The sequence below is a fragment of the Fundulus heteroclitus genome, chromosome 7, assembly GCF_011125445.2.
Source record: "Fundulus heteroclitus isolate FHET01 chromosome 7, MU-UCD_Fhet_4.1, whole genome shotgun sequence".
NCBI lineage: Eukaryota > Metazoa > Chordata > Actinopteri > Cyprinodontiformes > Fundulidae > Fundulus > Fundulus heteroclitus.
This window is the reverse complement of record NC_046367.1, coordinates 3,472,714-3,496,396: the sequence shown is the minus strand read 5'-3', so window position 1 is coordinate 3,496,396 and position 23,683 is coordinate 3,472,714. Positions and strand designations below refer to the sequence as shown.

The 23,683-nt window shown below is 44.3% G+C and overlaps 1 protein-coding gene across 6 annotated transcripts in view; it reads right to left on the bottom strand.

The window, feature by feature from the left end:
• The window catches only part of pknox1.1 (pbx/knotted 1 homeobox 1.1), a 110,726-nt gene that overhangs the window by 81,426 nt on the left and 5,617 nt on the right, over positions 1–23,683 (bottom strand). For all 6 annotated transcript variants that reach the window (XM_036138768.1, XM_036138769.1, XM_036138771.1 and 3 more), the window contains 2 exons: positions 16,986–17,113; positions 15,483–15,654 (listed from right to left, as the gene is read on the bottom strand). In XM_036138768.1, coding sequence (XP_035994661.1) covers positions 15,483–15,654; positions 16,986–17,113 — 300 coding nt within the window. The remainder of the gene's footprint in view (positions 1–15,482; positions 15,655–16,985; positions 17,114–23,683) is intronic.

Below are 23,683 nucleotides of genomic sequence, written 5' to 3'. Positions count from 1 at the left end.
TTATTATTATTATTATTATTATTATTATTTATTTATTTATTTTAAACTGTTGAGTCTTTAACCAAGTAATTTTATTAGATGTTATTTTGTTTTACCTCGTGTTAAAGTGCTATTTAAATAATGATGACAATGATGATGATTATGATCACAAGACACTTTTACATCACCTCCCAGAAGTAGGAATGAAAAAAAAGACAAAAACATTTTTCCACACCTCACTTAGTAACTCAATGAAATATTTTAAACTAAACATTTTAGGCAAAAATATTAAACTGTTTATTGGTTGTTGTTTTTTTCTTCAATCCCACGGTTATGTTTAATAATATCTGCCAAAAGCTGCAGCATTTTGATTTAATCCATCTGAATGCAGTATTTGAAAGCCATGCTGATTGGATGGAAAGAAACCCGACTGTGATTGGCTGGTGAGGTGGACAGTTTTTGAAGTCACAAGCACACAGACAGAGTCGATTGAGCACACAGCTGGTGTTGAGCGTGGAATGAGCAGGTTAAGCATGCAAACAGACACGGGACCGAGCGCGAGGATAGTGGGCTGAGAGGAGTTTATCAGAGTTGAGTGCGCGCCAAACAGGTTTTGAGCGCGCGGGCGTGATATTTAAACGATGAATACCTGTCTCACTGTGCGCTCAAACAAAAGGCACAAATATTGCTCCAGAAGTTGGTATACGCAATGATGACTGAAAAATAAGTGGGTATACGCCGTATACCCTGGACTACACCACTGCCTGTCCGACTTCATGTGAGATCGTAAAGCATTTACACTCATTGTGCAAAGCTTAATTTATTTTACAAACACGGCAAAATCCTTCGTCATCTTTACCGTCGACAGGCTGCAGTCATGTCCCAAATTCCTAATTTTCCACCCACTTTTGTTAAAATTTGCATTTTTCCATTCTCTAGCTCTCTTTCTCCGCTTCGAGCTTCTTTTCTGAACACTGTAAAAACATACGGCTTTACGATCAACCGGAAGCAGTTCAGCGTGTTTGGTTCTTCGCCAACACCCGGAATTAGTTATATCTTACAAAACTGTTTTTATGAACTTTTTTTTTAGAAAAAAATAAGGCATTTTAAATGCCACCGATAATTACGTGTAATGATTTCTAATGCCAATTAAGGCCTTAATATAAAAAAAAATAATTTAATGACTTTTAATGATTTTTAATGACCCACGGAAACCCTGAATTAAATAAATAAAAAAAGTGACCTTGAAATGTTATTTGGACTTAAAGGTTATTTGTTTTTATTGGACAGAGATTTCTTTCATGGGTTATAATTTATATAGATTTGATTTTATTCAATGTAAACTATTATTATGTTTAAGTTGATAGTTTATGTAACCCACAGGTTAGTTGTTCTTATATTGACTATCATTCTCTGTTTGAGTAAATTCACTTGATCAAGCCTTTTTCTAACATTACACTCTACAAAATAAGTAATAAAAGTATGTATAATTAGATAGATAGATAGATAGATAGATAGATAGATAGATAGATAGATAGATAGATAGATAGATAGATAGATAGATAGATAGATAGATAGATAGATAGATAGATAGATAGATAGATACTTCCAATTCCAAGCTACCCATCTCAGTCTTCTTTCCTGGCGGGCTGCCAAATTTAGAAGACACACTGCTGTTTCTCCTGTTGGGTTTTCCCCACATGGCACATGGTTTGATTCCTTGCTGGTCTGAGTGTTCGCCAGACCAACTTTTCCCTTTATTCTAAGCAGGAGGTCACGACTTTGAAACAATTTTAATTCCTTTTTGATCCTACTGGAAGCCACTATCTTTCAGCGATCGTCAGACTCCGCTCGTTGGTTTGTGTAATCAAAACAACGATGACAACGTTTTTCCTTCTTTTTTTTTGCTGCCCCTCCCATGCTGTTGGAGCCACGGACCTACGGACGAGCTGGGACATCCTCACTGAGGCAACACAAGTAAAAAGTACTTTTCACTTTTAGCTCTCTTTTTCACCCATAAGATGATATATTTTGTGCCTGGGCAGAACCTATTAGGAAATAGTTTTAATGCTTAATTACTCTAAGCATTAAGGGAAGTTCATTTAACTGTGCTGAATATGTTCTAATGTGTATGCATGCATTTCATAAGTGATTTTGGCTGTGTTGTTTTTGGGTTAAAGGCGAACTAGCTACGCCGACAGCCAACTCAGAACCCCCCCATCTTCTCCCTCTGTCTACAGTTGTTTCCCGCATCTTCCTTTGAAATCCTTTGTTCTGAAGCGTAACTGCCTCCCGATCAAAAGTCCGCCCAAACTAGGCAGGCCTCGTTAGATACATCATTAGGGCCACACCCTTACATACGACGTGAGGCCGTAGGTCGTCATAGTCGCCATCTTGGAGCGGGACAGTGTAGCTCTAAACGGTTAGCTTACCTTGTAGTGGAGTGACATCAGTTAGCTGCAACCATTTGAATAAAATTTGTTATAGCTAACCAGGGCAGTCAAACTTTTTTACAGTAGCAGGCCATAAACTATCAAGTAGGAGGGTGCACTTATGCCGGTGCCCGAGCCCCGAAAAGGAGAATTTTGAAAAATAGAGTCTCCCTGATGTATTTTGGAAGCTTTCAAGACAGGTGATTATTTAAAGAATAGAGTCAGAGTGTTGGCTCTTGGGACGTGGAATGTCACCTCTCTGGTGGGGAAGGAGCCTGAGCTTGTGCGCGAAGTTGAGAGGTTCCGACTAGAGATAGTCGGACTCACCTCGACGCACCGCTCTGGCTCCGGGACTAGTCTCCTTGAGAGGGGCTGGACATTCTTCCACTCTGGAGTTGCCCATGGTGAGAGGCGCCGAGCTGGGGTTGGCATACTGGTTGCCCCCCATCTCGGTACCTGCACGTTGGGGTTTTCCCCGGTGAACGAGAGGGTGGCCTCCCTCCGCATTCATGTGGGGGGACGGGTTCTGACTGTTGTTTGCGCTTATGCGCCAAACAGCAGTTCAGATTACCCACCCTTTTTGGAGTCCTTGGAAGGGGTACTGGAGAGTGCCCCTCCTGGGGACTCCCTCGTTTTGCTGGGGGACTTCAACGCTCACGTGGGCAATGACAGTGGGACCTGGAGGGGCGTGGTTGGGAGGAATGGCCCACCTGATCTGAACTCGAGTGGTGTTTTGTTGTTGGACGTCTGTGCTCGTCATGGATTGTCCATCACAAACACCATGTTCAAGCATAAGGGTGTCCATATGTGCTCTTGGCACCAGGACACCCTAGGTCGCAGTTCAATGATCGACTTTGTTGTCATTTCATCTGATCTGCGGCCGTATGTCTTTTACACTCGGGTGAAGAGAGGGGCGGAGCTCTCCACCGACCACTACCTGGTGGTGAGTTGGCTCCGATGGCGGGGGAGGAAGCCGGTCCGACCGGGCAGGCCCAAACGTACTGTGAGGGTTTGCTGGGAACGTCTGGCGGAGTCCCCTGTGAGGCGGAGCTTTAACTCCCACCTCCGGGGGAACTTTAAACACGTCCCGAGGGAGGCGGGGGACATTAAGTCTGAATGGACCATGTTCCGCGCCTCTATTGTTGAGGCGGCTAGTCGGAGCTGTGGCCGCAAGGTTGTCGGTGCATGTCGCGGCGGCAACCCTCGAACCCGCTGGTGGACACCAGCGGTGAGGGAAGCCGTCAAGCTGAAGAAGGAGTCCTATCGGGTTTTTTTGGCTTGTGGGACTCCGGAAGCAGCTGATGTGTACCGGCAGTCGAAGCGGGAGGCGGCTCGGCTGGTCGCCGAGGCAAAAACTCAGGCGTGGGAAGAGTTCGGAGAGGCCATGGAGAAAGACTTCCGTACGGCCTCAAAGCGATTCTGGTCCACTATCCGGCGTCTCAGGAGGGGGAAGCAGTGCAGTACCAACACTGTTTACAGTGGTGTGCTGCTGACCTCGACTCGGGACGTTGTGTTTCGGTGGGCGGAATACTTCGAAGACCTCCTTAATCCCACCAACACGTCTTCCATTGCGGAAGCAGAGCCTGAGGACTCTGGGTCAGGTTCTCCCATCTCTGGTGCTGAGGTTGCCGAGGTTGTTAAAAAGCTCCTCTGTGGCAAGGCCCCGGGGGTGGATGAGATTCGCCCGGAGTACCTTAAGGCTCTGGATGTTGTGGGGCTGTGTTGGTTAACGTGGCTCTGCAACATTGCGTGGACATCGGGGGCAGTTCCCCTGGATTGGCAGACTGGGGTGGTGGTCCCCTTATTTAAAAAGGGGGACCGGAGGGTGTGTTCCAACTACAGGGGAATCACACTCTTAAGCCTCCCTGGTAAGGTCTATTCAGGGGTTCTGGAAAGGAGGGTCCGTCGTATAGTCGAATCTCGGATTCAGGAAGAGCAGTGTGGTTTTCGTCCTGGCCGTGGAACACTGGACCAGCTCTATACCCTCAGCAGGATTCTGGAGGGGGCATGGGAGTTTGCCCAGCAGGATTCTGGAGGGGGCATGGGAGTTTGCCCAACCAGTCTACATGTGCTTTGTGGATCTGGAGAAGGCATTCGACCGTGTCCCCCGAGGGATCCTGTGGGGGGTACTCCGGGAGTATGGAGTACCGGGCCCTTTAATAAGGGCTGTCAGGTCTCTGTACGACCGGTGTCAGAGTCTGGTTCGCATTGCCGGCAGTACGTCGGACTCGTTTCCGGTGAGAGTTGGACTCCGCCAAGGCTGCCCTTTGTCACCGATTCTGTTCATAACTTTTATGGACAGAATTTCTAGGCGCAGCCAAGGTGTTGAGGGGATCCGTTTTGGTGGCCTTAGGATTGCGTCTCTGCTATTCGCGGATGACGTGGTCCTATTGGCTTCATCAGGGTGTGATCTACAGCTCTCACTGGAGCGGTTCGCAGCCGAGTGCGAAGCGGCCGGGATGAAAATCAGTGCCTCCAAATCCGAGACCATGGTCTTGAACCGGAAAAGGGTAGAGTGCCTTCTCCGGGTTGGGGAGGATGTGCTGCCCCTAGTGGAGGAGTTCAAGTATCTTGGGGTCTTGTTCACGAATGAGGGGAGGATGGAGCAGGAGATCGACAGGCGGATTGGTGCAGCGTCTGCTGTGAAGCGGGCGCTGTACCGATCCGTTGTGGTGAAGAGAGAGCTGAGCCGAAAGGCGAAGCTCTCGATTTACCGGTCGATCTACGTTCCTACCCTCATCTATGGTCACGAGCTTTGGGTCGTGACCGAAAGAACGAGATCCCGGATACAAGCGGCTGAAATGAGATTTCTCCGTAGTGTGTCTGGGCTCTCCCTTAGAGATAGGGTGAGGAGCTCAGTCATCTGGGGAGGACTCAGAGTAGAGCCGCTGCTCCTCCACGTCGAGAGGAGCCAGTTGAGGTGGCTCGGGCATCTGGTCAGGATGCCTCCTGGACGCCTCCCTGGTGAGGTGTTCCGGGCACGTCCCACCGGGAGGAGGCCCAGGGGAAGACCCAGGACACGCTGGAGGGACTATGTCTCCCGGCTGGCCTGGGAACGCCTTGGGGTTCCTCCTGAGGAGCTGGCCCAAGTGGCCGGGGAGAGGGACGTCTGGGCCTCCCTACTGAAGCTGCTGCCCCCGCGACTCGACCCCGGATAAGCGGAAGAAGACGGACGGACGGACGGACGGAGTCAGAGTGCATGTTTTAAATTGAATAAAAAGCAAAAAATGTGAATGATCAATTCTTCAAAAACAACCTTTGTTTTTTTTTAATTATTATTCTTAAAACTATTTTCACATGTTATCATGGTTTTGAACATATTTGCATAAAATTTGTTACTATTTTTTACTAGCACCGTATAAAACAGATCAGATTAGGTGAATATATGACAATTTACTAACTTCTGAGCGTGCAGTGAGACAACACGCGCGCGCTCAAAACCAGTCTCGCGCGCGCTCAGTTCCTTTTCTGCTCGCGCACTTGACCTGCTCATTCCATGCTCAACACCAGCTGTGCTGTGTGCTCCCTTGGCTGTTTCTCCGTGAGTGTTGCGCGAGAAGAGTTTTCCAGAGTTGAGCTCGGATTGGTTCCTGCGCGCTCAACCAGAAGGCACAAATATCGCTCCATTATATAATCGGGGAAATGTAGGCGGCAGATAGAGCTGCTATAGACGGCGATTTGCCGCCGTTGACCGGCTACTTTTGACTGCCCTGGCTACAATTTGAGTTTGAATGATTATCAAATTATAATAGCAAAATATAATGAATAATATTCATAATCAAACAACAGGTTCCTGGCATAACATATTTATCCATAAAATCTGATGAATCCAATCAATTATATAATGCCAGTTCAGACGTGATGACTGCATTAATTCGGTACGTGACGGACTGCATTACCCATGATGCAATGTGGTCAAAATGGCCACCAACTCCCATCATGCAACACAGCCCAAAAATGGCCGCCGCCCTAACATCGGAGCGGAAAGATAACGTTACTAGGGAAAATGTATTTATTGCGGCCACGCACGACAATCTCCCTTCTTCCCTGGCACATCGCCAACCTGAGATCACCTCAAAGTAACGAGGTTCTCCCCTTTTATTTATTTTTTGCCTTATGGTGATAAAGCTTTGCCTGGGCAGGTGTTAGGGACTTAGTAAATGCTTTTTTTACTCCAAGACGGAGTTAGGGTTTTTTTGCTGAATATTTTCTGAATATTTGCTGAAGGAGGTCAGGACAGATATAGCAGTGTGATACGGAAAGAAATGCTAAACAACTTACAGTGTTTAGCATTTCTTTCAGGACTGATCCACATGAAGTAAATCATGGGACAACACCCGTTTCCCACCTGATCCCTGACACTGTCCGCTATGATCTTTTTCCCCCACCAGGGCTACGGGAGCACCGTTCCTGGGACACAGGTGAACCCCACTCCTCTGAACTGCGTCCACGGACAAGAGTTCATGACAGGGAGGGTCCCCCGGCGTCCCACGATTGGCCGCCGATGCCAGGTAGGTGGTCAGATCTGGAGCGCCCTTTCCATCATGGTTACCGCAGGCAGGAGTCGTCAGGAGAGGACTCAGATGGACCAGCCCCGAACCCTGAACAGGGACTGTGGATGCGTCAACTTGAGTCGCTGGCCCGAGACATAGAGCGCTTTGATCCTAGCAATACAGAATCCACAATTGATGACTATCTCAGAGAGGTAGAGCGCTGTCTGCTAGACTTGTATAACCCCTCTGCTCGAGAAAAGTTGAGTCTTATCTGGAAAACCACTTCCAGAAGTGTCCATGTTTTCATAGAAAGCCTCTCTCCAGTTAGACGTGACTGTTATTCAGCTCTTTGTCAGGCTTTAAGAGAAGAATATTCTGTGTTCACAGACCCAGCTTCTGCGACTCTTGGAGCTTTTGCAATTCAGCAAAAGAGAACTGAAGCACCCAGGGAGTATTACCGCCGTTTGTGGGCTGCTTACTTTCAGGGACGAAATGCTCCCGGCTTGGAGGAAGACCACACTTTCAAATCTTTGTTCCTCCACAACCTTCATGAAAGCGTGCGTTATGATGTTACCATGCATTGTAGAACCAAGAGACTTACCATTCAGGAAATCAGGAAATACACGCAGGTTGTATGGGAAACACGTGTCCGGCCCAACAAAGGAGTCGACAGTGAAAAAAAGTTTCTACAGATTCAGACCGCACCAGAAAAGAGCTTAGGTCTGGAGGGACATGAGATGCCTCCCTTCAAACCAAAAACTAAATTTGGGTCCAAGAAGCAACATGATTTTGAGCAACAACAGAAGAAAGCTTCTCAGGATAGGAGAGGTCAGCATGACAGCATGGAAGGTGAGAGGTTTCAAAAATGGCACAGGCCGGATCCAGCCCGATATGGTAAGCAAACTGACAGGTCGGAAAAGCCGAAAAGCACACATGGCAACAAAGGCTGGAACCTAAGCATAGAGGAGTCAATGAGAAAGGAGATGGAGGAGACTTTTCGCAGGTTGCTAGCCGAAACAGTGCGTCAGATCGCCCGCAGCCATCCCAGGCACCATCCAATCCTGCCGACCCTCCTGGGAAACCGGGCCCAAAACCCCCGTCAGCATGACTAGGCGTGGACCAGGCACCCCCTTCTAACAGAGTTTATCTGATTAAGTGGGGGAACCAACCGAAAAATCACCAACAACCTTCTAAAATCCCATCAGCAGGTAATCAGAACCCCCCTTTTCTAAGGTTTTTAGGTGACCTAAACCACCGTCAAAATGCGCACCGCTTATACTGCTCGACAGTTATCGGAGGATGTGTAACTGCAAATGCTCTTTAAGACACAGGTTCCGAGATCAGTCTGATGTGCTCAGATTTATTTGATGAGGTGACCAGAGCTATGTTGTCTCTTGGGAAACCGTTCCAGGTGGAGACCTGTAATGTGGGCATCACCAGCTACACTCAGGATCACGTTCCGTGACATGACCCTGGTGCACTCTATCTACATCTGTACTTTGGACACAGAACCTTTTCTTGTGGGTCAGGATCTGTTGAACAGGTTAGCTCCACTCATCGACTGCCATCATGGTCATCTTTGGGCCCAAGTGGGGACTCCTAAGCCTCTTACTTCTGGAAGTGGACCGTCCGTCCCTATCCACCAGGTAAGAGCCCAAAGAACTCTTAGCACCATTTCTGCCTTCAACAGACGATTTCCAAATCCTCTGACACACCACCGCTTCTCGGCGATCAGAGAACTTCTCTCTGCAGCCACACATCTTTCCTCTGCTCACTTAAACACTCTGGAGTTGAACCCTATAACCCCAGAGTGGCCGAAGGTGTGCACCTGGAAAGCACATTCATGCCAGACGTGCTGCTGGCTGTTTGGTCGGAGAAATCTGCAATCAGCAGAAATCTGTACAGCTCTTTGTGCCGTGAAAAGCCCCATCTGGCTGAAACAAAACACAGCCACTATTTGCTCCCAGCAGACTGGCCTCGCCGGCTTCTGAATGCAACGGGTGTGTGCATACTTTATGCACAGATTGGCACAAGACAGCTCTCTCATCCTTTCAGCATTGTAGAGAATTTACATCCTCCAGTGTTTGTTGGTGCGGATCTTCTGGTACGACTAGGTGCACAGCTGGTCCTGTGGGCCCAGGTGACCCCAAGTTCCTTCCTGAGCACCCCTGAAGTCATGCGATCAGGGCAAACCATCCCACAGGCTTGCCAGGTGGCTAGCGAAACAAACGTGCTAATACCACCCCAGACTGCAGGTGCACCTATCAGATTAGTCATCCTGAAAGGACAACAAATACAGAGCAAACAGGTTTTCTTCCAACCACTCTCTTTCTTCCAGGAATCCAACCTGGTCATCCGGGGTACACCCCTGCTTGAGCTGAACAACCGCTCAGCTTACCTCTTGGTGGAGAATCTAACCCAAATGCTGATCCAAGTGGTGGCGAAGAAACCTCTTGGGGTGTTCATCGAAAGCTCTTTCCACGACTTTGAGCTGAGCATTCCCGTCAGTGGAGACCTGCCCTTATTCTTGACCGGCAGACAGGACTCTCCAGACACTGTGTTTACTTTCCCTTCCAACATGATCCAAATCAGGCAACATGAAGCTCAGCCTGCTGGATCCTTTTGTGGTGCAACGCTTGAAACTGAAGGAAACCTGTTGGTGTATGCGATAGCAACCAACTCAACAGAACCAGCACCAATTCAACCAGAGAACCGGGACTCACCCACTGAGCCCTGACCTGGTTTCAAAACAGAAATCATGCAACAGCTGGAAAAAGCTGATGCACTGACCACTGAAACGAAGGAAACAGCACTTAAGGAGCTGCTCCACGAGTTTCAGCCCATTCAGCCCAAAGATTCAAACGAACTTGGGATCACATTGACACACGTCCATGACTCACCAGTAGGAGGACACAGAGGCTGCAAAGCTAATCTGAAAACTCTCCAACAGGTGGCGTCCCGGCCTTGAACGGCCCAGGACACCCAGGAGTATGTACAAGGCTGCTTAACCTGCTGCCAGTTACAACCCACACGACCACTAGACCGAGCCCTGCTTCAGCGAAGGGGGGTTACATTTCTGTGGTCACATTTGCAGACTGACTGGAACGGTCCAGTCCCCAAATCGTCAAGAGGTAACCAATATCTGTTGACAATAACATGCGGCTTCACAGAATGGCACCGAATGACACCGCTGTCACCACAGCAGTCCTGCTGCTAAATCATGTTTTCAGCCCATGGGGGCCTTCCCCTGTCCATCGACTCAGACAGAGAAACGCATTTCACGTCAAACATCATGACAGTGCTTTTCGACGTATTGGGCGTGGAAGTTAAATTCCACATCCCTTACCGCCCACAGTCATCGGAACAGCTGGAGCGAATGAACCGCACCGCGATCAGCATGTTGAAAGGACATGCCAGCAGCCATGGCAGGGACCGGGACACAAAGCTTCCCCTGGTCCTAATGCTAATCCGCTCTACCTCACCATGCTCCACAGGGGTGACACTTTTTCAGATGATGACAGAGAGACAAATGACACTTCCCCTGAATCTCATCTACTAGCCTGAAGACGTCAGTGTGACAACCGTCTACACAGCACACCAGTGCATCACTGATTTAAAAGACCGTCTCTGAACGACTTTGTCGTGGCCTCGAAAGAACCTAGAAGCCAGTGTGCAAAGTCCAGAGTACACATGGGTTCATATGAACCAAACTAAACCGTCCACCAAACTCTCCTCACAGGGAACGGAGCCTAACTCCGCCCCTGCCAAAGAGAACAATGCATAGCATTAAATAGGACAGGTGCATGTTCAACCAGGACATGTAAACATGCACTAATAAAACAAATGTCCATACATAACTTCACATCTATAATTTCACACTTGGCAATAACACCATGCATTTGCTTTGGAAACACTCACAGAAGTGGTAAAGAATGACATGATATATACTCAGGTGGTTAGAAACTTAATGCAGGACCTCACTCGAGAGGTTAGGTCATCCATAAATAGCCTTGTAGATTTGGTTGAAAAGGTTCTCAAATCTACCTCTAGTGAAACACTGCAACCACCACAAACACACCTGGCGTACAGCCTAGGTAGTGCAATTCCAATATTTGTAAATCCTGACAACTTGGAGATAGGATTTATGCTAAACCTTCCCATCATTGAAAGAGCTAATGTGTATAGGCTTAAATCAGTATTGAATGTCGGTTTTTGGCAAGGTGAGACCCACGTACACCTACAAACCCCCTCAATGTTGGCCTATCATGATGCTGACCCCAAACTCTATTTAGTCCCCAATTTGGATTTGTGTACCAAAACCAAGGACATCCACTGGGTATGTCCAAGAAATCCATTTATCAGAGACGTTACCAATTACCTGTGTAGTCTAAGGAATGAATCCCCTGAACAAAACTGTCAGGCTAGAATGACCCTTATTGATGTAGGTGTGGTGACCGAAATTGAGCGGGCAGGTAACCGCTGGATCGTTAGCAGCCCAGAGGCAGAAGCCCTGTTATCTTACGAGCAGCACGACTTGATGTCGGCATTAAAAGACAGCTTTTACTTGCAGGCACCCAGCTGATTAAATTCAGTCTCACTCCATCAGAGTTGAGCTCGGTCCCTCTGCTTCGCTTCCCCAGAGCTACAGAGTCGACCGACACTCACATTATGACCATTATTGTGGTTCTCCTTGTATTTGGATGGGCCATTACTACTGCGATGGCGTATGCAGCATACAAGCAGATCAAACAGTTGCAAACCAGGATTGACACCCTCACCTTTGTCGCGCCAAGTTCGTAACATCAGCTCCTCAAAGGCCACAAGCTGATTAGACTACGAACCGCTGTCTCTCTCCTTGCCCTTTTACCTCTCTCCTTTCCTTGGTTCAAAGTTCAAACCTGATGACCAATGAATGTATCGACAATGGTGATTGTGAAGTTTGCATTTCTTTTTTTTTTATTACTTTATTGTTTGCCTTATTAGCCAATAGAAATTACTAGCTATAGCTTAGTCCTGCCCAGGCTAGGTCACTGACCCAGGCACAATGAATGCTTTGTTTTTTTCCCCTCCTCGTGGATGATGAAATGAACTGCATGAATCCCAAAGGACTACTAGAAAGACTATTAGGCTGTTCCACTCATGCACAATGGATCTTCGTCACGCTAGAATGGACTTGGTTGTAGCTTTACAGACTGTGACCAGCATCCCACTCTTCAAAGCTAAAGGGGGGTATGTAATGCCAGTTCAGACGTGACGACTGCATTAATTCGGGATGTGACGGACTGCATTCCCCATGATGCAATGTGGTCAAAATGGCCACCAACTCCCATCGTGCAACACGGGCCAAAAATGGCCGCCGCCCTAACAACAGAGTGGAGAGATAACATTACAAGGGAACATGTATTTATTGCGGCCACGCACGACAATCTCCCTTCTTCACGCAGCTGCTACTCCAAACCCCCCCCCCCCCCCCACACACACACACACACACACACACACACACACACCACGTGCTCGAGTTTCTCGCTGGACTGAGATTTTTCGAAGCAAACCTTATCCCCTGCTTTGTGGACGCAGTATGTCGACTTTAAAAGTACTTTTTAATTCCCTCTGATCAAAAGACTGAGAGCCGCCTTATCTCCCAGTGATCTAAAGAGGATCCCGCTTTGTCTGGCCAACAAAGCGACTGTAAGCCCGGAGGAAGAGACGAAGGAGCTTCTTCACCCCGTCCCCGCTGCTGCTCGTCCTGCCTACAGCCGCGCACCTGTGGTTGTCAAGAGCTCCAGGACACTCCCGGACCCCGAAGCCGGGACTCCTGAATCACCTCAAAGTAACGGGGTTCTCCCCTTTTATTTCTTTTTCGACTTATGGTGATAAAGCTGTGCCTGGGCAGGTGTTACGGACTTAGTAAATGCTTTTTTTTTACTCCAAATGGAGTTGGGTTTATTTTGCTGAATATTTTCTTTGTATGTGCATGCATTTGTGAAAGCGACTTTGCTGTGTTTGATTTTGTAGTTCGTAAAGACCCCGCTGCGGGTCCTGCTGTAACTCTTTTTCAAATTCTTCCATCTTTCCCCCCTCTCTCTTTATCTCTCTCTCTCGTCTCCTTATCAGTTGAGGCGATCGCTTTGTGTGAGACTTAGTTCGCGGTTTTCCTTTAAACTCGTCGGTTAGCCGCGCCCTCTCGAAGCGAGGTATTAGCCCCTCAGCGTAAGCGTGGTTACGTCATTAGGACCTCCCCTCACGCATCACGCAAATTGGTAGATCATACTTCATCATAGTCGCCATCTTGGGAGGGTGTCGTATAACTGAACTGGAGGTAGCTTAGCGGGAATAGCTTTTGTAAGACATCAAAGCGTCCAGTGGGACTCTCAAAGCTGTTCTGTCTGTCAATGCTACTACGTCAAATGCTGATGTTTTGAATGTGGTGGTAAACAACCGTGAGCTGGACTTAGATTTGCTAACCGCTCATTTTAATCCATTTGTTTTTTTGTTTTGTTTTGTTCTTTTATTTTCATATATATTTTGCATGTTTAGTTTTAGTAGTGAGTAAGATTTCTAAGGTTGTTGAATCAGAGAATTACTGTAACAGGGAATTGCTTTTGGTTCAATAAAAACAACAACTGCGGAATAGAAATTGTTTTGTGTTCAATCCAATGCACAGTTGCATGGTTGTTCAGAATTCAGAGCTACCTCCTTTTGGAAGTTAACATCTGATATTAATACAGAAACATTATTATTGGATTGGTGATAAGGAATAAGGATTTAAACTCTAATTGCAGTTATATTGGGGTTCTCACAGTCTGCTGGATAAACCTCGTCGGTTAAAATCCGACCAGATCATTTATTCCAGCATAAATGAGTTCATAACAGCTAATTAATTAATGCATTATTAGTATAAATCATTACAAGCTTCTAGCTAACATCACCACCATTTGAACTATATTTTGTTATAGCGGAATTTGAGTTGAATGATTTATTACTTAAATTATAATACTAAATTAAAATTAATAATAATAATAATAAGCATATTCAAACAGCTTCTGGCATAACAATTACTTACATGACTACAGGCATGTCTTGATGACATCAAAACCTGGATGACTTTAAATTTCCTGCTTTTAAATTCTGACAAGACTGAAGTTGTCATCTTTGGACCAGAGTCCTCAAAAAATGTATTTCTTAATAAATCACTTCATCTGGATGCCATTAAATTGGCCTCTGTTAATAAAGTAAAAAACCTTGGTGTTATTTTTGACCAAGACGTGATTTAAATCCCATATTATACATGTTTCCAGAGTTTCCTTTTTTCACCTCCAGAATATTGGCAAAATTAGAAAGATATTGTTCAGGAGTGATGGAAAAACTAGTCCATGCATTTGTTACTTCAAGGTTGGACTATCGTAATTCTTTAGTATCGGTAGTAAAGAATTACGATAGTCCAGCCTTGAAGTAACAAATCCACAAAATACAGTTCGAAGCCTTCTGCTGATCCAAAATGCTACATCAAGAGTTCTGATGAAAATCAAAAAGAGGAATCATATTTCTCCTAATTTACCTTCCCTTCAATGGCTTCCTGTTAAATCAAGAATAGATGATCACCTTGTGGTTCCTAGAGTCTCTAAAAGTAAAATAGGAGGCAGGTCCTTTTGTTATCAGGCTTCTCTCCTGTGGAACCAACTCCCATTTTTAGTCCATGAGGCAGACACCCTGTCTACTTATAAGACCAGGCTTAAAACTTTCCTTTTTGAAGCAGTTTATAGTTAGAATAGCTTAGGTTACCCTGAACTATCTCTGTAGTTATGCTGCTATAGGCTTAGGTCACTGGAGGACATCGGGGTTTATTTTTCTCACTCTGCTAATTTCTCCTACTGTTCTCCAATTTGCATTGTTATTTCAACTTTTAACTTTTTGTTCTGTGTTATTTTTTTTCTTCATAGTAGGTACACTTGGTACCTAATATTGGAATTGCACTACCTAGGCTGTACGCTAGGTGTGTTGTGGTGGTTGCAGTGTTTCACTAGAGGCGTTCTGTTAGCTGTGACATCAGTCAGCAGAGGCAGATCATCTGCTGAATGACCATATAATTACCATATAACACAGAATTCCTGGATCAATGTGTGCTTCTGTGCTTTTTGTGTCTCTGCTCTGTCTTCTCTAAACCCCAGTCAGTCGAGGCAGATGACCGTTCACACTGAGCCTAGTTCTGCTGGAGGTTTTCCTCCCTGTTAAAGGGAGTTTTCCTCTCCACGGTCACTTTATGCATTCTCAATTTGAAGGACTGCTGCAAAGCCATGGACAATGCAGACAACTGACTGGCTCTACGATCTTTCATGACGTGTGACTGCTGCTTGTCAAGACTCGATGGAATCTACTGGGTTTCCTCAGAGTTTTGACCAATCTGTATGATTTGATTAAATTTGACTTTATAAAGTGTCTTGGGATGTCGTGTCGTGAACTGACGTTATATAAAATGTAATTGAATTAAATGGAATGACAATGCAACAAACATCTGCATTTCATTGTGAAACAATATGCTTTGCCAAAACTGCCAAAGATTTACAAATGTGCTACTCACCAAATTATCAAGTTCAGGGTCTTCACTGAAGAAAGGCTTTCCCTCTTTCTCCTGACTGCGGACAAAGTTCTCAATGTCCACATCAAAGCTGGCTGAAGTGATACATTCAGAGCTTAACGTAGATTGCTCACACTTCTCAAAAAGCAAGGCCAACAAGGGGAACAGGGGGTGTCTGTAGAAGACAAACCAAGAATTACACTGCAAAAACTATTCTTCTTTTAGTAATTACAATAGGGCTCCCTCGTGCACCAGAATAAAAAAAAATAAAAGATATCACAAGCCTTAACACTATTTGATATTAAAAGTGGTACACAGGGTTTCTGCAGGTGTCATCAACTCAAATTTAACACTATGAATGAAAATCCATAAGATTAATAAAACTCTCTCTCACTCACTCACTCACTCACTCACTCACTCACTCACTCACTCAAAGAAGGGAGCTTTTATGACCAAGGAGTGGCTAAAAATACATTTAGGGAGAGGTACCACACAATTATAATATACATTATTTTAGGCTGGATATTAGATATTTATGCTCCACGGTTTCAGCGGTGACTACCTCCAGTTCAAGCCGATACAGGGAGGCTGATCTTGGGCTGCCGTTTTTTGTCACTCACCGCAGAAGCCGTGGACCGTGAATGCCCAGTATCCAACCCAAGACAAACTTCACCACGGTCCAATATGATGCAATGTTCATATGTTCAGCGCAATTTACTAAATTAAATTCAAGATAGGGTTTTTGAACAAACTGATTTTGAAAACAACTTCTGTACCAACACAGAAGGTGGCAACCAAAACCCTGCCATTACACGTACATTTATTTAATTTCCAAATGCTGTCTTGTCTGATAAAAGTATGTGCACTGTCTGAAGCAGTAGAGCAGCGAGTTCTGCATGGTCCACAGCAGCAGAGCAGCGTGGGGCAGAGAGCTCGTGGACACAGATTTGGACCCACTGTTGTGGAAGATGAATCGCGCTGCCAGGTGTCATTGGTCAGCCTGGCCTCACCTGTTCGACATCCTGTAAGACATACTTCCACTAGCCATAATACCATAGTGGATTTACAGAGGAATGTTGCTCCGACATCAGAGATGTGGATGGAGAGGGGAACGATGTTGGTGGTGGTGTGGGGTTTAACCGATTTCCAAATATGGTCTTACCCAATCAGAGTGAAGTCAACGAGGTAAAGCCTAAGCCTTTTACTGAGGAGGGAAATCTGGCCTGCCAAAGCAACCACCTACAAAAAGGTGACTTAATTTTTTTTAATGAAATTCTTTGGAGATTTTACGTATGCAGTAATATTAAACTACAACAAATAGTTTATACAGTGATGTGATAGCACTTTTAAATTTTGATTCAATAAAGCAAATTCAAGACTTAAGACCCTGCGGAAACCCTGGGTACAATGACATTTCCTGGGGATAACAAAAAGAGGAAGCAATAAACGACATGGATGATGCCTCAAAAGCATTACTGTCATAAAAGACTAAAAAGGTTTTGTTACCGATATATTGATGCTTTGTCTGCATCCATGGGTGTTTGTGGTTCAGTGGGCACTGGATTGGACACTTCAACCAATGTCCCTCCAAACTTTGCTTCAGAGTCACAATCTAGCTGTACCACGCTTTGCATCTGTAATAATTAAGCAAAATGAGAAGAAAAAAATGAGACAGAAAATCTGAGAAAGGCAGAGAAAAGGCTGACACAGAAAAAAAAGCTGACGTGAAGGTCAAGAGTAGTTGGAGAACAAAACTCAATACTGAGCTTCCACTTCAACATGTCATGTCAGTCATGTGATCTTACAGTGCCTTGCAAATTAATTCACTCTTTAAAATTTTTCACGTGTTTTCCCCAGACAATTTCACACTTCAATGTATGCATACATGGTGCCCATGGGTACCAAATGGCCCCCAAGGATCATATGTGGTGCCCACAAACCTGTTCAAATAAATAGCACAACCTTCCGGTGAGCTGTGTTTAAAGTGCCATTTTATTCAGTTGCTCATTCTGATAATCATACTTGTATTTACATAGATTTAAAAAAGCCAAAAGCATTAAAAACATTTATATTACATGAAGTTAATGTGAGCTTGGACTCTTGTAGTTCAAATCGTCAGCACAGGTAGCTCTTTGTATGACATAGTATCGATGAAGTACAGTTTCAAAAATGTTGATGACCTTTGGTTTAAAGGTATTTACCTATCTGAGCTTTTGCAAATGCACTGCCCTTCCCGCTCACTCAGGTCAGCGGACCAGCATCTGCTGGATTTGTTGAGGACACGGCAAAAGTTCAGAGAAGACAGAACTTTTTCTGTGGCAGCTCCAAAGCTTTTGAACTTACTGCCATTACACATCAGACAAGCCTCTTCACTGTATTTTTAAATTGCTCCAAAAAGCCACCTTTTCTCATTAGCCTTTGACGCAGCATGACAGAGCTCACTTTATCCTTTTATTCAAGTTGCCCCAGCCCGACGCTCAGACCTCGCTTGAACAACACGTTGTCGTTTTCCCCTGCTGTTGTTTCCTTTCAATAAACATCTTAGAACTTGTGCCGAGCCTCCCGTTCGTATCTGCATGTGGGCTAAACATTTGAAAACCATGACAAGGTGCTTAATGTTACTGATAACAACAAACGGGCTTAAATCGGAAGCAAACATACTTTCGCTCAGTTTTTATGAAAACATTTCGACACCTACCCAACAGTCTTTATTAATTCTGATGGCTCGCACTTGAGCAACCTGTAGTCGGAGCGCTGCTGTTTTTAAACGCATGGAGGCCAATCCTCCCAGGCACATTCCAACAACAAATTTGTGTGGAAATACCCAATATGTTTTATATTTGGTATTTTCTGTGTTTATATATGCTCTAGCTGTACATGTCTGTTCAGCACTTTGGTCAGCTGTTTTAGTGTGCTTTTAAATAAAGATGGCTTGGCTAAGGTGGAACAGTTTTATACAAAGGAATAGATAAATTTCAATACCTAGCTCTGCAAAACCTACAGAAACTTGCAGCTGTAACTGCAGTGAAAGGTGGTTCTACAAAGTGTTAAACCACACTTTCCCAATTTCTGTTTGGAGAAAATTTTGAAAACCATGTAAGATTTTCTCTAGACTTTATAATTTTGCATAACTTTATAAAGGTACATCACATAAAATGTCACTAAATTGCATTACAGTTTGTTAAAAAAATATATAAAATATAAAACATAAGGCAATTTAAGCTGTTTCATAATTTCATTTTTCAAAAAGACCTTTTGTTTGATCAACCATAAAGAAGAGGCAGATAGCCCAGTGAGAACTACTGAAGTTGTAAAAGCATTTTTTTTTCAGGGAGAACCAATGAAAGTCATTCACAAAACAACGCTCATTCAAACACCGATACATAGATCACCGGTCTACTTGACTAGGTAGACAAATTTGCAGAAAAAGCCTGTTCACACAGGTAGATTTAAAAATTGTGGACGAATTTTCAAAACCTGAGGGGCAGCACTTGTAACAATAAACATAATCAGAACTATGACTTGTTTGTTTGTAGAGTGTGTTGTCTCCTGTCAGAAGCCAAGCACAACACATCATATACAAACAGATTTCACTCAAGATCATTCAGCTATTAGATGGAAAATCTTTCAAAACCACTCAAGATTGAACATGAGTTCAGAGTAAATGAACATATGGACGACGAGGAAAACCAAAGGCAATAGTTTGTGGACTCATTGCAACAGAGAAAATACATTAAAAACATGCTGGTTACAGGAGTGGAGACAGCACAAACAGGGGTCTCTACATTTGCATGATATGAGGGTGAGTTTTATTTTGTTTTTCTCTGGGTTTCCGTCACCTCACTGTGTGATTGGCAACATGTCACAATCAGCAGGTGTGCTCCTTTGTCCTCAGAGAACACCACATATGCTAGGATAATGGGCCAGGACAATCCACGGACAATCCAAAGGATCCACGATTAGTTGTAACAATGGACTTTATTTCAGAAACATCTATTTTACATATAAATTACAGTATAAATACTGGTAAGATGGTTAGTTTTTATAAATAAAATATTGTTACACGGACGTCGTCACGTTGTTTACGCTGCAGTGCATTCTGGATAAATGACATATGCTACATGCTAGCACTCTTCAAGTCCAACCAAAACGCCAAGGAGTAACATTAAACTTTTTCATCCTTTTCAACACCTGTTTAGAGTCTGCTCTGTGATTTCACATTCGGTACCGGGGACAGTGGCACTACCTTCATTATTTAAAAGGGCTTAAGGTGTTGCCTGCCTCTGATGTTGCACCCAGCCTCTTTTGATCGCAAGGCGGCGGGGTTTAGGCGCTTTATGGATAAAAATAGTTGGCACAGCAGCTGGTTTTAGCTTTGCAGGGTAACGGCAGTTGTCATAAATTTTGTTGATAAAAATTACTCAGTGTTTAGGGGACAAATGTAGGTCCTTCAGAAGTCGTGCTCTACTAATGGTGCTCTTCTTTTTTCAGCAATGAAGACTATCCTCACTTAGTCTGTTGTTTTGAAATTACAGCCAACAGCGACAGTGTGGTATTGTCTAAATTTACACCAGTCAAATGAAATAGAATACTAAACAACTTGGGTAACGTTAACCTTCCTGTGTTAATTCAGTAGCTTCCAGTCCATTAGGATCAAACCACGTCATTAACCCAGAATGCAACGCACAAGTGAAAAAATGACGACCTCCATAAGTGAAAAATATAACAAATATACAATTTTTGAAGAACTTCTGAATTTTTGCGTAACAGAGATTTTTAAGTTAGTAGGAAAGTACTCATGAATCCCTTTAAGATTATCTTAAGAGCCACCCCCATCAGTGAATGAAGAAAGGGGAAGATTGGGGCAAAAATCAAGCAAATTATCCTGACACGTGAAACAGCTTTAAAACTAACCAATAAGGTGTGTCAGGGTTCTCTGTGTATCTGTGCCCTAACTCTGCTCCACAGGTGGCTCTAGTTGGCTGGGGGGTGTGGCCCACACCCACAACTCGTTGGGAGCGGCTTCCTCTGGCTTTTTAAGCGGAGCTCTGACAGATGGAAGACGCCAGAGCCTTAAACCAGTCGTGGTACGACGTGGCCTCCTCCCAGGCACATTACAAGTCAAATGCAAATAAATTACCCACCCATCACTGTCCTGGGTCATCAGAGGCTATTGTTTGGTGTGAGTGGAGTTCTTGGACTGCCGATGTAACGCCACTCACACACAGCAATAGCCTCTAACGACCCAGGACAGTGATGAGTGGGTCACTGAGTTGCCTCTGACAATTGCCCAAATGGATGGGCCTCCGTGTGCTTAAAAACAATATTGCTTCAATTACAGGTTGATCAAGTGCGAGCCACCAGATTCGACAAAGACTTCTAGATAGGTGTCAAAACGTGTTGAGAAAAACTGAGCGAATGTCTGGTAGCCTCCGATTTAAACCTGTTTGCTGTTTTGTTTTTTTACTTTATTTATTTAACAGTACATTTTTACAGCATTCAAGTTTTATAAACTGCTGTTCATTTTAATATACAATACAGAAAAAAAAAATCACACATACAAAAACAAATAGACATACACAAAAACAATAATGATAAAGGAAAATATAAAAATCTATTAACTTTACAGCTAATTACAACAATATAGCAGTGATTTGGTTGTGGTGAGATATGGTTGCCATGCCTTGACAAATTTAGCAGTTAAACGTGCTAATGTACATCTCATCTTTTCTAAATGCAAAAACCTCATGAGCTCTGCAAGCCATTGTTCATGTGTAGGAGGGGCCTCCTGTTTCAAAAGAATAAGACGTCTCGCAATCAGTATAGCAAAAGCTATTGTATCTGAATTATGTTTGGAATGTTAAACATCTGGAGGTATAACTCCAAAGATTGCAGTTAGAGCGGAGGGGCCAAATTTAACATTGCATATTTCTAAAAGTGTATTGAATTTAGAAGTCCAATAGGTATTAAGTTTCAAGTATGCCCAGTGAGTGTGAATAAGAAAACGCGTTTCTGCCTTGCATCGCTTACACCGGGGATCAGTCCCTGGGTAAAACTTAGACAGCTTTTCTTTTGTAATATGTAACCGGTGCAGAACCTTGAATTGAAGGAGCCCATGTCTGGCACATATGAGTGTACCCTGTGACAATAAACTGTTTACATAAACTATGTAAATGTTGCGAATGTCCCATCAACTCCATTTCTTTTCCAGATTTTAAAAGCAGGATCAGACATAGAAGGTGGGAACATGTAAGTTGAACAAATAGGAGTTTTGATTGACATAGAATGCAGCCCAAATCTTTTCCTACACTGCACCAGATTCTCAGAGAGTTATATAGCAGAGGGTTGCATTTATAGGTGCATACTTCTAAAGGGAAAACAGAGGTCAACAAAGCAGGTAGACTAGTTTTGCTACAATTAGACCACTCAATTTGAAGCCAAACTGGGGTTTCTATAGAAAAGTTATTGATCCAAAATAGCATGTTTCGTATATTTGCTGAGCCAATCCCACTGGCCTAGAGCTCTGCATAAAATCTTTAAGTATTCTGGGAGATTTACCATTCCAAATAAATGTAGAAACATATTTTCCAGATAAACATAGAAACATAGTGTTTCAAAGTACTTCTTTGGTATATAACATGGAATGCACTGAAATAAATAAAGGAACTTGGGTAATATGTTCATTTTTATAGAACTGACATGGCCTATTAACAATAGTGGCAAATTAATCCATCTTTGAAGTTCTGACTTAGTTTTTTCAAGAAGTGGTTCAAAATTGTTTTTAAAGAGATCTTTATATTTGTGACTAACCTTGAAACCCAGGTAAGTCATATAATCTAATTTAGCTTTGAAAGGAAAGTCTGTAAATGAAATCTTCCTGGCCATAGAGTTCACAATAAATAATTAATTCTTATGTAAATTTAACTTGTAAGCCAAAATCGTACCAAGTTGTTCAAAAATAGTAAGAGCACGGGGAAGAGAGCACAAATTATCTGACACAAACAGTAGTCAGCATACAAAGATATTTTGTGGTCCTGATCAGCTCTGTAGATACCCTTAACATTATCTTCTGCTCTTAGCTTGATTGCTTACAGTTCAATTGCTAACGCAAATAGAAGAGGGGACAGAGGTCACCCTTCTCGTCCCACGGTGGAGAGGCAAGTATCAACAGTATAGGGTAGTTCATTGTTATTGTTTTGATGCGGGTTTTTCGCGCATGCGCGCCGGACTGGTAGGCAAAAGGCGAACACAATGGCGGACGCAAACAGAGAAACTGACGAGATCTCCATGTATTTTTCTTCTTTAGATAACATACTACAAGATTGTTTTAAGAGTAAGTTGATGGTTGATGGTATCAGATTGCCAGATCCACACAGTAAAAGCCTGAAGGGACGGAGCTAGTCTGTGAAATGCTGGCCAAGGGTTTCGTACTGTGACATACAGCTGCCTTATAAACACGGCAGGCCAGTACACACGAGAGAGCATGAAAGCCATGAAACCACTAGACGGCTACAATTATTTTATATCAGGAAAAAGGCTCCAGCAACGCCCGCGACGCCATGAGGGATTAAGCGGTCAGAAAATGGATGGATAGATGGATGTTGTTCACACATGTTTGTGCAACAGCACAAAGCGGTGTCGGACACAGGCCGCGTCTCAGCAGATAGGAAGACCCGCCCGGTAGGTTAAAAAAAAACATTTTTCACTACGGATTACAGTGTTTTTGTCTTGTTAAAATGGGTGGCGGTGTCGGCGACATTGCAGCGTAAACACAGAAGTACTAGCGCCCGTGAACGGGGGCGTAATAGCAGCAGCAGCTGCTGTAGCTGCTGCTGCTAGCTTCTGCTAGCAGCGGCTTCTCCGGCCCGTTGTCTGAAGCAGCAGCAGCAGCAGCCGCTGCTGCTGCTGCTTCAGACAACGGCTGCTGCTGCTACCGCTTCTCCGGCCCGTGTAGCGATCGCCACCTCCCCTCCGCCGCTATTTAAGTAGAACAATGACTAGAGCAGAATTAAGTTGTATTTACCGGAGATGAAGTGTAGACTGCAAATTCTGTCGTAGTATGATGGCTCCCCCAGTCCATTGGGAGTGTCTGCCTGCGCTCTTTTCATTGAAAATATCCATTTCTTTCTTCGTCCTTCCTCCTTCGGTAAACGACAGAAACGTACATCCAACGATTTGGAATGCCTCTCTGTGCAACCGGGAGC